Genomic DNA, 15,623 nt, shown 5'->3' on the forward strand with positions numbered 1-15,623 from the left:
AGAAGCCCGGGCCAAGGCGGAATCAAACCCAGGACCTCTAGATGTTATTCCAGCAGTGAGGCAGCAGTGCTAACCACCACGCACGGTGGCAAATCAGGCTTATTTTTTATTTAGGGTAAAGGGTAAATGGACTGGTTCTTCTACTCCCCTTTGAGAAAGCATTTTATACAACATGCCTCATTCACCCAGTCAAACACATATACACAAGCACTTTTTTCTGTCCATGAGTGCTTTTGTCTAACCTTCTCACACATTCACTTCAATTAAATCTGAAGGTGCTTTATACTGTAAGGTAAAGACCCTACAATAATACAGAGAAAACAGTCAAAAACGACCCCCTATGAGCAGCACTTGGTGACAGAGATTATTAATAACTAATGATTTTATATCTTTATATCGTAACTTTATATCATAAGATAAAGAATCTACAATAATTACAGAGAAAAGCCAAAAGTCTGGGGCTGAAGGGAGAGACAGAACAAATGACACACTGTGGAGATTAATAATAACTATTTATTAAATACAGAGTGTAGTATAAACACAGTAAAAAAGGGTGAATGAAAAGAAACAATGCAACAATGCATCTATTAGTTGGCTATGTACCACAGACCTTCAAGGTGGCTGTAATTAAACCTCTACTTAAAAAGCCATCACTTGACCCAGCTGTCTTAGCTAATTATAGGCCAATCTCCAACCTTCCTTTTCTCTCAAAGATTCTTGAAAGAGTAGTTGTAAAACAGCTAACTGATCATCTGCAGAGGAACGGTTTATTTGAAGAGTTTCAGTCAGGTTTCAGAATTCATCACAGTACAGAAACAGCATTAGTGAAGGTTACAAATGATCTTCTTACAGCCTCTGACAGTGGACTCATCTCTGTTCTTGTCCTGTTGGACCTCAGTGCAGCTTTTGATACTGTTGACCATAACATTTTATTACAGAGATTAGAGCATACTATAGGTATTAAAGGTACTGCACTGCAGTGGTTTGAATCATATTTATCTCATAGACTCCAATTTGTTCATCTAAATGGGGAGTCTTCTTCACACACTAAGGTTAATTATGGAGTTCCACAGGGTTCTGTGCTAGGACCAATTTTATTTACATTATACATGCTTCCCTTAGGCAGTATTATTAGAAAGCACTGCATCAATTTTCATTGTTATGCAGATGATACTCAGCTTTACCTATCAATGAAGCCAGATGACACACATCAATTAGTTAAACTGCAGGAATGTCTTAAAGACATTAAGGCCTGGATGACCTCTAATTTCCTGCTTCTAAATTCAGATAAAACTGAAATTCTTGTTCTCGGCCCCACAAATCTTAGAAACATGGTGTCAAACCAGATACTTACTCTGGATGGCATTACTTTGGCCTCCAGTAACACTGTGAGAAATCTTGGAGTCATTTTTGACCAGGATATGTCCTTCAATGCACATATTAAACAAATATGTAGGACCGCTTTTTTGCATTTGCGCAATATTTCTAAAATTAGAAACATCCTTTCTCAGAGTGATGCTGAAAAGCTCATTCATGCATTTATTACTTCTAGGCTGGATTAGTGTAATTCATTATTATCAGGCTGTCCTAAAAGCTCCCTGAAAAGCCTTCAGCTGATCCAAAATGCTGCAGCTAGAGTACTGACAGGGACTAGAAAGAGAGAGCAGATTTCTCCCATATTGGCTTCTCTTCATTGGCTCCCTGTTAAATCTAGAATAGAATTTAAAATTCTTCTCCTCACCTACAAGGTCTTGAATAATCAGGCACCATCTTATCTCAAAGACCTCATAGTACCATATCACCCCAACAGAGCACTTCGCTCTCAGACTGCTGGCTTACTTGTGGTTCCTCGGATACTTAAGAGTAGAATGGGAGGCAGAGCCTTCAGCTTTCAGGCCCCTCTTCTGTGGAACCAGCTTCCAGCTTGGATTCGGGAGACAGACACCCTCTCTATTTTTAAGATTAGGCTTAAAACTTTCCTTTATGATAAAGCTTATAGTTAGGGCTGGATCAGGTGACCCTGAACCATCCCTTAGTTATGCTGCTATAGGCCTAGGCTGCTGGGGGGTTCACATAATGCACTGTTTCTCATTCACCTTATTTACTTTGTTTATACTCCACTCTGCATTTAATCATTAATTGATATTAATCTCTGGCTCTCTTCCACAGCATGTCTTTCTCTCCCCTCAGCCCAACCGGTCGCAGCAGATGACCCCCCCTCCCTGAGCCTGGTTCTGCTGGAGGTTTCTTCCTGTTAAAAGGGAGTTTTTCCTTTCCACTGTCACCAAGTGCTGCTCATAGGGGGTCGTTCTGACTGTTGGGTTTTCTCTGTATTATTGTAGGGTCTTTACCCACAATACAAAGCGCCTTGAGGCGACAGTTTGTTGTGATTTGGTGCTATATAAATAAAATTGAATTGAATTGAATCTTGGGAATCCCCCAGCAGCCTAGACCTACAGCAGCATAACTAAGGGAGGGTTCAGGGTCACCTGATCCAGCCCTAACTATAAGCTTGATCATAAAGGAAAGTTTTAAGCCTAATCTGTTATAATATGAAAAAAGCTAGAACCACATATTATTAATCATTAATAGACATTTTCATATGTTCATCAAGTACAGCAACAAGAGGCAACTGTAAGATCTGATTTATAGTTGGCCAACTTTTCTCCTATTGATCTCACTCAACTAGCCTTGTTAACTTGATCTAAATCATCAACAATTCTTTAGGTCCCTAACACTTCTGAAACACTTTATTAACAGGCTACAAATCACATGCTTTTAGAGTTCAGCTCTGCAGACAGTGTTGCTTCTGAAACCAGCAATCACAAACGTGTATTACAACTGGGAATAAAGGAACCATACTGCACTGGCTTTAGTCACATTTATTGGATACATTTATTCATTCATGTAAATGAAACTGACCTTTTACTCTTGTTTGGGGTAGCAATGGAAGAGGTGACAATAGTACTAATATCATACATGCAAACACACATTTTTCCTGTATCTTGTATGTGTGTTGTCTTGTATTCCTCAGTGTTTATGTCTACTCTTGCAATTTAAAAACATACATTTTTAAGATAAGAAATACTTTATGCCATAGTTGGAAAAATCCACAGTTACAGCAGTTGAATAATAATAATAATAATCAATAATAATTAAATAATAATTTAAAATGCTCGTACAGCTGTGGATGCTATGTTAATATGTGTTAATAATGTGATCTGTTGATATTTTGTAATTTTAAGATACAAATTAAACCATAAGGCAAAAATCACACACATCCTGACATGACTGAATGTTAGTCCAGGCAGAAGTGTTGGTACCTGATAAAGCTCGATACGTTGCTCCGACGCTTGGGCTCCGGGGTTTTGAAGACGGAAGATCCTGAGCTCTGCCTTTACCAAGTTGGAGGCATTCTTCTCCATAGAGGACAAATCAAAAGTCAGCCGCCGGAAGTAAGGGTTGAAAATTGTGGCAGAAATAGCATCTAAAAAAAATGTAGAGAAAGTGGTTGGGTGGGGATTGGATACTTTATGACTGCTAAGAGAATATTTACATTGAATTGAGGCAAATTCCAACTACTAAAATAAAACTAAAATTAAGGTAAGACATCACAGCCTGAGAGGGTTGTGGAACTGAAGATCAGTCCGAATCAGAAGAATCAGAATCAGAATCAGTAGAATCAGAATCAGAATCAGAAGCCTTTATTATCATCAAACACAAGTGCTTGACAAAATTGTGACAGCTGCTGCTGGTCAGTGCGTTACAACAAGTATTAACAGTAATATACATATACATACACATACACATATTCATATTCATATACATATATATACACATATACATACACACACATATACATATACATATACATACACACAAACATATACATCCATACATAAAATAAGTAAGTGTGTAAGAACAAGATAGAAATACAATAGAAAAGCAACATTCACACAGCGAGTATATTTACATTCCACATATTCTCAGCGAGATCTGGTAAATAAATAATGCAACTGTATTGCACATGGTTTATATTGCACAAGGGTTTGAGGTATTGCAGAAGGAGAATATTGCACTAATTACTGAGGGGAAAGGCATGTGTACAGTTCGGTTTTTGTCGCTCTGAGAGGTAATGTGATGTGTTTAGGAGTCTGATAGCCCACAGATAAAAACTGTTTTTCAGTCTGTTGGTTCTGCATTCCTGGGACCTGAAGGTTTGCCTGATGGCAGACGGGTGAACAGTACATGGCCGGGGTGTCTATGGAAATTTTCCTGGCCCGGCAAAGGCCATGGGAGCTAGCGATGTCTGCCAGGGTGGGCAGAGGGCTACCAATTACTTTTTCTGCAGTCCTGGTTACTCTCTGCAGACACCAAGATGCTGTGTTTCAACACTGACTCTATGGTGGCCTCTGTGGTAGTCTTTTTGACCAGGACAGATGTGTTGCTTGTCCAGGTCAGGTCATCTGATATTTGTGTCTCCAGGAACTTTAACAGGCCACCCTGTCCACACTTTCACCATTGATAGTTAGTGGAGCATCATCTTTCTGCCTCGAGGTCGATGACTATCTCTGGTTTTTGTGGTGTTGAACGCCAAGCTGTAGTCAATGAACAGAAGCCTGACATTAGTGCCTAGCTCTAGGTGGGATAGGGCGGTGTGGAGTGTGGTGCTGATGGCATTTTCTGTGGATTGGTTTGGTCTGTAGGCAAACTGGTGTTTGTCATGGGATTCTGGTAAGCAGGCGTTGATGTGCTGGAGAACGAGTCTTTCAAAGCACTTTGCAACCACAGTGCCACAGGTCTCTAGTTGTTGAGGCTTGGGATGATGGTGGCTGCCTTTAAAAAGGGTGGAACCTGGGCCAGTGACAGGGAGGTGTTGAAGAGCCCAGTCCCCTGAAGGCTCATTATATTGTAAGGTAAAGACCATATAACGATACACACATATTGCCAGTAACACAAGCAGAGTATAAGGGGCAACAATCTTCCATTTAAGTGTATTAATGAAAGACCCACACTTGGTTGTAACTAAGTGGAAAGCCTCAGTCTTAACATATCACAACCAAACTGTAAACTTTGTATCATGAATCTGCCCTTTTTTAAAGTGATCTGAATTCTCAGATTTTATATTTGATGAAGTGTTTAGTACAGCTAATTTACCTATGGTGGGTGACTTTATTGATAAAGATGTTGAAAATGACAGCTTTAATTTATAGAGTGAACTGGCTTCTTTCAATATATAAATAGCCTACTCGTTGTTTGAATGATATCTTTTTGGCAAAGAAACGTTTAATAGTATTTCCTCAAATCTTCCTTGGTCTGACCATTTTTGATCATTTTATAATAAGCACAGCAGACTACATTACATTAGGTAAAGTGTTATTACAGTAGATATCAAAAGTGCTGTAACCACATTTTAGGACGAGATGAACCTATTGTTCACTTGCATATCATGTGCCAATACAGTAGAGGACACCTACCTACAATTCCCACACAAGTCAGCTATCTTGTTGATAGTGCTGCAGCCTCACTGTGTACGACACTCAATATTGCAGTCCCTTTGAAAAAGAAAGCATTGAATCAGAGAAGACCAGCTCCTTGGTACAACTCACAAACACGCACCTTAATGCAGACATCATTCACCAGGAAAGATATATAGATATCTATTTTAGATATCTACTGATATCTAAAAACTCCCTCTGTGTCAGAATGAAAGAAAGGGTGTCTTTAGGATATGTGTGAAAAGGAGAGATTGACATGTACCTAGCAGGCCTTACTGCAGATTTGCATTAACACTTGTGTGTGTGTGTGTGTGTGTGTGTGTGTGTGTGTGTGTGTGTGTGTGGGGGGGGGGGGGGGGGGGGGGGGGGCAACATGTAATGTAACACTAAATTTAAAACAGAAAAAACGCATCTTATTTTGGTTGTGATAGTTGGGGTGTTTATTTTTTGGGAATGAGAGGGGAAATTATTACCAGAATGAAAGTGCAATTGTCTCAGGTGGGTTACTGTGAAAGCAGTGACAAGACTTCAAACCTGTCCTGTAACTCTTCACTTAGTCCTCAAAATGGTTCCTCCTCTGTAAGCCTGGTTCTAATGGAGAACCCTTCCTGCATGTTTAGAACAGAGTTTCTTTCTGCTCCTCAATAGTAACGCTAGTATTTTATTGAAACTGAACTAAAATTCAGTTTTTAGTCACATTTCTACATGGAGATCAAAGCATAATTAAAATGTCTCTGCACTTACTTGCTCTACAGAGAAAGTCTCATGGAGTTTCTTTTATTCCTTTTACTTCCCAGGTATTTAAATCCCACTGGGCATTGTCCCCTGGAGGTGGCATTTTTATGAATGCACCATCATGCTAATTTGCCCTGGGACTTTCAGTTGTAAAGCTGATACTGTACCTCTTTCCTAAACCCCGACTGTAGCTTTTTTACACCAAAAGAGGGTTCTCCTAAGCTTTTGCACAGGCCTTAAATACACTGCTCAAAAAAATAAAGGGAACACTTAAACAACACAATATAACTCCAAGTAAATCAACCTTCTGTGAAATCAAACTGTCCACTTAGGAAGCAACACTGATTGACAATCAATTTCACATGCTGTTGTGCAAATGGAATAGACAACAGGTGGAAATTATTGGCAATTAGCAAGACCCACTCAATAAAGGAGTGGTTCTGCAGGTGGGGACCACAGACCCCTTCTCAGTACCTATGCGTTCTGGCTGATGTTTTGGTCACTTTTGAATGTTGGTGGTGCTTTCACACTCGTGGTAGCATGAGACGGACTCTACAACCCCCACAAGTGGCTCAGGTAGTGCAGCTCATCCAGGATGGCACATCAGTGCGAGCTGTGGCAAGAAGGTTTGCTGTGTCTGCCAGCGTAGTGTCCAGAGGCTGGAGGTGCTACCAGGAGACAGGCCAGTACACCAGGAGACGTGGAGGAGGCCGTAGGAGGGCAACAACCCAGCAGCAGGACCGTTACCTCCACCTTTGTGCAAGGAGGAACAGGAGGAGCACTGCCAGAGCCCTGCAAAATGACCTCCAGCAGGCCACAAATGTGCATGTGTCTGCACAAACGGTTAGAAACCGACTCCATGAGGATGGTATGAGGGCCCGACGTCCACAGATGGGGGTTGTGCTCACAGCCCAACACCGTGCAGGACACTTGGCATTTGCCAGAGAACACCAGGATTGGCAAATTCGCCACTGGTGCCCTGTGCTCTTCACAAATGAAAGCAGGTTCACACTGAGCACATGTGACAGACGTGACAGAGTCTGGAGACGCCGTGGAGAGCGATCTGCTGCCTGCAACATCCTTCAGCATGACCGGTTTGGCAGTGGGTCAGTAATGGTGTGGGGTGGCATTTCTTTGGAAGGCCACACAGCCCTCAATGTGCTCGCCAGAGTTAGCATGACTGCCATTAGGTACTGAGATGAGATCCTCAGACCCCTTGTGAGACCATATGCTGGTGCGGTTGGCTCTGGGTTCCTCCTAATGCAGCACAATGCTAGACTTCATTTGGCTGGAGTGTGTCAGCAGTTCCTGCAAGATGAAGGCATTGAAGCTATGGACTGGCCCACCCGTTCCCCAGACCTGAATCTGATTGAGCACATCTGGGACATCATGTCTCGCTCCATCCACCAACGTCACGTTGCACCACAGACTGTCCAGGAGTTGGCGGATGCTTTAGTCCAGGTCTGGGAGGAGATCCCTCAGGAGACCATCCGCCACCTCATCAGGAGCATGCCCAGGTGTTGTAGGGAGGTCATACAGGCACGTGGAGGCCACACACAATACTGAGCCTCATTTTGACTTGTTTTAAGGACACACAAAATTAAAATGTGTTTTTCCACTTTAATTTTGTGTGTGACTCCAAATCCAGGCCTCCATTGGTTAATAAATTTGATTTCCATTGATGATTTTTGTGTGATTTTGTTGTCATTACATTCAACTTTGTACAGAACAAAGTATTCAATGAGAATATTTCATTCATTCAGATCTAGGATGCGTTTTTTGAGTGTTCCCTTTATTTTTTTGAGCAGTGTACAACATTTATAGCTCTGTCTTTACTGGCTTTCTTGCATGAAATGTGCTTAAAGTGGCAATTTCAACTAATTTAGCTATATGCTGCTCAAAATAAATGAATAAACAACTTTTAAACTTTTAAATCAGAGTCCAGCATCAAGTCAGTTAAACTTCTATCTAACTTCAGATATTGATCTGGTTAGTTAAATAGAGTGGGTTGTCAATCAGTTTCAACTGATTTGGTGTTACTGAAATGAACACAACAGTGAGCCCCAAACAGGAATGAGTTGACTGGTGGAGGCCACTGACATTTTTTTCCCCTCCTCATCTCTTTTTTAACTAGTGTCACCACATGACCTGATACCTGGACCCTACAGAGGTTGTACAGGTAGTCCAGTACAGAACATCAATACGTGCCATTGCCAGAACTCTGGATCTGGTTCTGACATTTGGCATAAAAACGGAACATTTATCAGTATGCCCTACTCTGAATAACATTTACATTTACAATACTGGATTACACAACAGTGGGAATAAATTTCATTACAGTAACCATCTTTCTGACAGTGCTGTAACTAAATTTAAGGATATAATTCATCCACTATTGTTTTCTTCTTTCTCTGTGAATTGCCATGGTGGAGGGGTTTGTGTGTCCCAGTGATCCCAGGAGCTATGTTGCTCATGGGTTTGTCCCCCTGGTAGGGTCTTCCATGGCAAATTGGTCCTAGATGAGGGGCCAGACAAAGAGCAGTTCCAATGACCCCTATGGAAAATACATCAAGGAAACTTTTTACCCTGCCTGTGATAGGGTTACTGGGCCCCCACCCTAGAGCCAGGGCTGGGGAGGGGGCTCGAAGGAAATTGTCTGGTGGCCGGGCATTAGCCTGTGGTACCTGGCCGGGTGCACCCAAAGAGAAGACATGGGCATGCCCTCCTGTAGGTCCACCAAACGAGGGGTCGTAGGGGTTGGGTGCAATGTGTGCCGGGTGGTGGTGGCCAAGACTGGAGACCCTGGTGGATCAATCCTTGGCTATCATGACTGGAATGTCACCTTTCTGGTAGGGAAGGAGCCTGAGCTAGTGCGTGAGGTTAAGAGATGGCCCAGGGTCTGGAATCAGTCTCCTGAAGAGGGGCTGGACTGGGGTGGACAAGATTTACCCTGAGTTCCTGATGGTTCTGAATGTTGTAGTGCTGTCTTAGTTGACAAGCCTCTGCAACATTGTGTTGAGATCTGGGGTGGTGCCACTGGACTGGCAGACTTTAAGATGGGAGGACCAGAGGGTGTGCTCCAGTTATCGGGACGGGTGTCACACTCCTCAGCCTCCCCATTAAGGTTTATGCCAGGGTGCTTGAAAGGAGGGTCCATTTGTTAGATGAACCTCAGAACAACACCGTTCATCCTGGTTGCAGAGCACTGGACCAGCTCTTTCTCCTCTCAAGGATAGTTGAGCATGTGTGGGAGTTTCCCATCCAATGTAGATGTGTTTTGTGGCCCTGGAAAAGGCATTCAACCATGTTTCTTGGGGTATCCTGTGGGTGCTGTGGGAGTATGGGGTAACTGGCCCATTGTTATGGGCCCTTCAGTCTCTGTAAAACCACAGCGAAAGCTTGGTCCGTATAGCCATCCATAAGTTGGACTCATTTCCTGGGAGGGAGCTGAGTGTGAAAGCAAAGCTGCCAATTTACCGGTCAATCTACATCCCTACGCTCACCTATGGTCACGAGCTTTGGGTAGTGACTGAAAGAATTGCAGAAAGAGAAATTGAAAGAGATTGCAGATACAAATGACAGAAATGAGCTTCCTCTGAAGGGTGGCTGGCGTCTCCCTTAGAGACAGGGTGAGGAGTGCGGCCATTTGGGAGGGGCTCAGAGTAGAGCCGCTGCTCCTCCACATCGAGAGGAGCCAGTTCAATTCAATTCAATTCAATTCAATTTTATTTATATAGCGCCAAATCACAACAAACTGTCGCCTCAAGGCGCTTTGTATTGTGGGTAAAGACCCTACAATAATACAGAGAAAACCCAACAGTCAAAACGACCCCCTATGAGCAGCACTTGGCGACAGTGGAAAGGAAAAACTCCCTTTTAACAGGAAGAAACCTCCAGCAGAACCAGGCTCAGGGAGGGGCAGTCATCTGCCGCGACCGGTTGGGCTGAGGGGAGAGAAAGACATGCTGTGGAAGAGAGCCAGAGATTAATATCAATTAATGATTAAATGCAGAGTGGAGTATAAACAAAGTAAATAAGGTGAATGAGAAACAGTGCATTATGTGAACCCCCCAGCAGACTAGGCCTATAGCAGCATAACTAAGGGATGGTTCAGGGTCACCTGATCCAGCCCTAACTATAAGCTTTATCATAAAGGAAAGTTTTAAGCCTAATCTTAAAAATAGAGAGGGTGTCTGTCTCCCGAATCCAAGCTGGAAGCTGGTTCCACAGAAGAGGCGCCTGAAAGCTGAAGGCTCTGCCTCCCATTCTACTCTTAAGTATCCTAGGAACCACAAGTAAGCCAGCAGTCTGAGAGCGAAGTGCTCTGTTGGGGTGATATGGTACTATGAGGTCTTTGAGATAAGATGGGGCCTGATTATTCAAGACCTTGTATGTGAGAAGAAGAATTTTAAATTCTATTCTAGATTTAACAGGGAGCCAATGAAGAGAAGCCAATATGGGAGAAATCTGCTCTCTCTTTCTAGTCCCTGTCAGTACTCTAGCTGCAGCATTTTGGATCAGCTGAAGGCTTTTCAGAAAGCTTTTAGGACAGCCTGATAATAATGAATTACAATAATCCAGCCTAGAAGTAATAAATGCATGAATGAGCTTTTCAGCATCACTCTGAGAAAGGATGTTTCTAATTTTAGAAATATTGCGCAAATGCAAAAAAGCGGTCCTACATATTTGTTTAATATGTGCATTGAAGGACATATCCTGGTCAAAAATGACTCCAAGATTTCTCACAGTGTTACTGGAGGCCAAAGTAATGCCATCCAGAGTAAGTATCTGGTTAGACACCATGTTTCTAAGATTTGTGGGGCCGAGAACAAGAATTTCAGTTTTATCTGAATTTAGAAGCAGGAAATTAGAGGTCATCCAGGCCTTAATATCTTTAAGACATTCCTGCAGTTTAACTAATTGATGTGTGTCATCTGGCTTCATTGATAGGTAAAGCTGAGTATCATCTGCATAACAATGAAAATTGATGCAGTGCTTTCTAATAATACTGCCTAAGGGAAGCATGTATAATGTAAATAAAATTGGTCCTAGCACAGAACCCTGTGGAACTCCATAATTAACCTTACTGTCTGAAGAAGACTCCCCATTTACATGAACAAATTGGAGTCTATGAGATAAATATGATTCAAACCACTGCAGTGCAGTACCTTTAATACCTATAGTATGCTCTAATCTCTGTAATAAAATGTTATGGTCAACAGTATCAAAAGCTGCACTGAGGTCCAACAGGACAAGAACAGAGATGAGTCCACTGTCAGAGGCTCTAAGAAGATCATTTGTAACCTTAACTAATGCTGTTTCTGTACTGTGATGAATTCTGAAACCTGACTGAAACTCTTCAAATAAACCGTTCCTCTGCAGATGATCAGTTAGCTGTTTTACAACTACTCTTTCAAGAATCTTTGAGAGAAAAGGAAGGTTGGAGATTGGCCTATAATTAGCTAAGACAGCTGGGTCAAGTGATGGCTTTTTAAGTAGAGGTTTAATTACAGCCACCTTGAAGGTCTGTGGTACATAGCCAACTAATAAAGACTGATTGATCATTTTTAAGATTGAAGCATCAATAATTGGAAAGACTTCTTTGAACAGTCTAGTAGGAATGGGATCTAACAAACATGTTGCTGGTTTGGAGGAAGTAACTATTGAAGTTAACTCTGAAAGATCAACTGGAGCAAAAGAGTCTAAACAAATACCAGCAGTGCTGAAAGCAGCCGAACATGAAGAATAATCTTTGAGATGGTTATGAATAATTTTTTCTCGAATGTCTAAAATTTTATTTGTAAAGAAATCCATGAAGTCACTACTAGTTAAAGTGAAAGGAATACTCGGCTCTACAGAGCTCTGACTCTTTGTCAGCCTGGCTACAGTGCTGAAAAGAAACCTGGGGTTGTTCTTATTTTCTTCAATTAATGATGAATAGTAAGATGTCCTAGCTTTACGGAGGGCTTTTTTATAGAGCAACAAACTCTTTTTCCAGGCTAAATGAGCATCTTCTAATTTAGTGAGACGCCATTCCCTCTCCAGCTTTCGGGTTATCTGCTTTAAGCTGTGCGTTTGTGAATTATACCACGGAGTCAGGCACTTCTGATTTGAAGCTTTCCTTTTCAGAGGAGCCACAGTATCCAAAGTTATACGCAGTGAGGATGTAAAACTATTGACGAGATAATCAACCTCACTGGGAGCAGAGTTTAGGTAGCTGCTCTGCACTGTGTTGGCACATGGCACTGAAGAGCATAACAATGAAGGAATTAGATCCTTAAACTTAGTTACAGCACTTTCAGAAAGACTTCTACTGTAATAAAACGTATTCCCCACTGCTGTGTAATCCATTAAAGTAAATGTAAATGTTACTAAGAAATGATCAGACAGGAGGGGGCTTTCAGGGAATACTGTTAAGTCTTCAGTTTCTATGCCATATGTTAGGACAAGATCCAGAGTATGATTAAAGTGGTGGGTGGGCTCCTTTACATTTTGAGAGAAGCCAATTGAATCTAACAATAGATTAAATGCAGTGTTGAGGCTGTCATTCTCAGCATCTACATGGATGTTGAAATCACCCACTATAATTATTTTATCTGAACTGAGCACTAAATCAGATAAAAAGTCTGAGAAATCAGACAGAAACTCTGAGTAGGGACCAGGTGGACGATAGATAATAACAAATAAAACAGGTTTTTGATTTTCCCAATTAGGATGGACAAGACTAAGAGTCAGGCTTTCAAAAGAATGAAAACTTTGTCTGGGTCTCTGATTAATTAATAAGCTGGAATTGAAGATTGCAGCTAATCCTCCTCCTCGACCTGTGCTTCAGTTCAGGTGGTTCCGGCATCTGATTAGGATGCCTCCTGGCGCCTCTTGGGTGAGGTGTTCTAGGCATGCCCTACTAAATGACTTCAAAATATTTCTTCACAAATAAACTTTTTTTTAAATTAAATTTTAATTTTGAACAGTAAAGGTGGCAGGTAGAATTGTATAAATAGTTTTTTTGGCATTACACACTGTATTCCCATGTAAGTTTGCATGTTTCAATAAACCAGGCACCTATTTCCCATTTTTCTAGTAAAATACAAAGAAATTAAGAATTAATCACAACTTCGGCACAATACTGTATACAGGAGTTTAATTTGCATAGCAGTCGCTCAATGTAGAGGACATGGAACATTCCAGACACTGAACATTCGTGTCTGACATTGATTCTACTGACCGGGGGCGCAGCTATATACTTTGAGGTGAATGCAGACACATTTTCAGCCCCCCCCCCCCCCCCAAAAACCCGCACACACACACACAAAACACACCCTCTCAAAGTTTACTGTGTTCATGTGTGCAGATCTCACTTATTCATGGACTTATAAAATACAAGACTTCTACTACAGGCTTTTATTTTCCATCCATCCATTTTCTTCCCCTTATCCAGGATCGGGTCACGGGGGCAGCAGCCTAAGTATGGAGACCCTACTTAGGCTTTTATTTTATGTCACATATTACAGCTTTTCCTACACTTCTGTTTAATATTAGACCAACCTGTTGCCTTCCCTTCTGTCCTGATTCTTCCTCTCCATCCTCACAGCTGAATGACATGAACTTTGTGTTCAGTATGTTTAAAAAAATACAGCAGTCAAACCACATGTAAAAAAAACAAAAAAAACCCCATGAAACTTTAATTTTAAATGATATCCTTTTGGATAATAGTTACTGACAGGACACGGCATCTGATCATGCTGCATCACAACAGCACTGAAGTGTTACTGAGTGGAGACATTTAAACAAGTGTATCACTGCCAATTCCTATAATTAATCTGTTTTATGATTCACCATCTAGTTAAACAAATTATTACAAGTTCCGTTATTTTTCTTGTTAAGATCTGTTATATTGTCACTACAGCACACAGTTGCAGAACAGTGACCTGTTATTTTACTACAAGTAGGTATGTTACAAAAATTTTCATTATTCCCAGTTACATCTGAAACCTATGCAGTTAGAAAGAGCATGGAAAAAAATTACAATTTGATACCAAAACCACACTAATAGCACAAATAATATTGAAGTTACAACAGGTTAACCCTCTGTTAGCATGCACTCTTTTACCATATAATCAATGAAAAACTGTGATCTTAAAGTGCATTACACGTAGAAAAGTTAGAATTTTTCTCTGACTTTAAATCAATATTTGAATGAAATTTTAAGGAGAGAGAGGCAGAAGTATATTAGAATATTACTGAAGACCAATACAAAAAAAGGATTTTTAGAAATGTTGGCCAGCTTAAAAGTATGAACATGAAAAGTATGAACATGAAAAGTATGAGCATGTACAGCACTCAGTACTTAGTTGGGGCTCCTTTTGCCTGGATTACTGCAGTAATGCAGCGTGGAGTCCATCAGTCTGTGGCACTGCTCAGGTGTTATGAGAGCCCAGGTTGCTCTGATAGTGGCCTTCAGCTCTTCTGAATTGTTGGGTCTGGGATATCACATCTTCCTGTTCACAATAGCCCATACATTTTCTATGGGGTTAAAGGTCAGGCCAGTTTGCTGGCCAATTAAGAGCAGGGATACCATGGTCCTTAAAGCAGGTACTGGTAGCTTTGACACTGTGTGCAGGAGCCAAGTCCTGTTGGAAAATGAAATCTGCATCTCCATAAAGTTGGTCAGCAGCAGGAAGCATGAAGTGCTCTAAAACTTCCTGGTAGATGGCCGCGTTGACCTTTGACCTCAGAAAACACAGTGGACCAACATCAGCAGATGACACTGCACCCCAAACCATCACTGACTGTGGAAACTTTACACTGGACCTCAGCCAGCGTGGACTCTGTGCCTCTCCTCTCTTCCTCCAGACTCTGGGACCTTGATTTCCAAAGGAAATGCAACATTGACTTTGATCAGAGGACATAACTTTGGAGCACTCAGCAGCAGTCCAGTCCTTTTTGTCTTTAGTCCAGGCGAGACGCTTCTGACACCGTCTCTGTTCAAGAGCGGCTCGACACGAGGACTGAGACAGCTGAAACCATGTCTGCATACGTCTGTGCTGGTGGTTCTTGAAGCTCTGACTCCAGCTGCAGTCCACTCTCTGTGAATCTCCCCCACATTTTTGAGTGGGTTTGTTCCACAATCCTCTCCAGGGTGCAGTTATCCCTGTTGGACACTTTTTTCTACCACATCTGTTCCTTCCCTTCACCTCTCTATTAATGTGCTTGGACACAGAGCTCTGTGAACAGCAGCCTCTTTAGCAATGACCTTTTGTGTCTTGCCTTCCTTGTGCAAGGTGTCAAAGGTCGTCTTTTGGACAACTGTCAAGTCAGCAGTCTTCCCCATGATTGTGTAGCCTACAGAACTAGACTGAGAGCATTTAAAGGCCTTTGCAGGTGTTTGAG

General features: G+C 41.7%; 1 protein-coding gene across 1 annotated transcript in view; it reads right to left on the reverse strand.

Moving 5' to 3' along the window:
• The window catches only part of tgfb2 (transforming growth factor, beta 2), a 59,626-nt gene that overhangs the window by 16,064 nt on the left and 27,939 nt on the right, over window positions 1-15,623 (reverse strand). Inside the window, exon 2 of the mRNA XM_030724726.1 lies at window positions 3,324-3,487. Within this exon, the coding sequence (XP_030580586.1) occupies window positions 3,324-3,487 (164 nt within the window). The remainder of the gene's footprint in view (window positions 1-3,323; window positions 3,488-15,623) is intronic.

The sequence above is a fragment of the Archocentrus centrarchus genome, unplaced genomic scaffold (genome assembly GCF_007364275.1).
Source record: "Archocentrus centrarchus isolate MPI-CPG fArcCen1 unplaced genomic scaffold, fArcCen1 scaffold_40_ctg1, whole genome shotgun sequence".
In the NCBI taxonomy this organism is placed as follows: domain Eukaryota; kingdom Metazoa; phylum Chordata; class Actinopteri; order Cichliformes; family Cichlidae; genus Archocentrus; species Archocentrus centrarchus.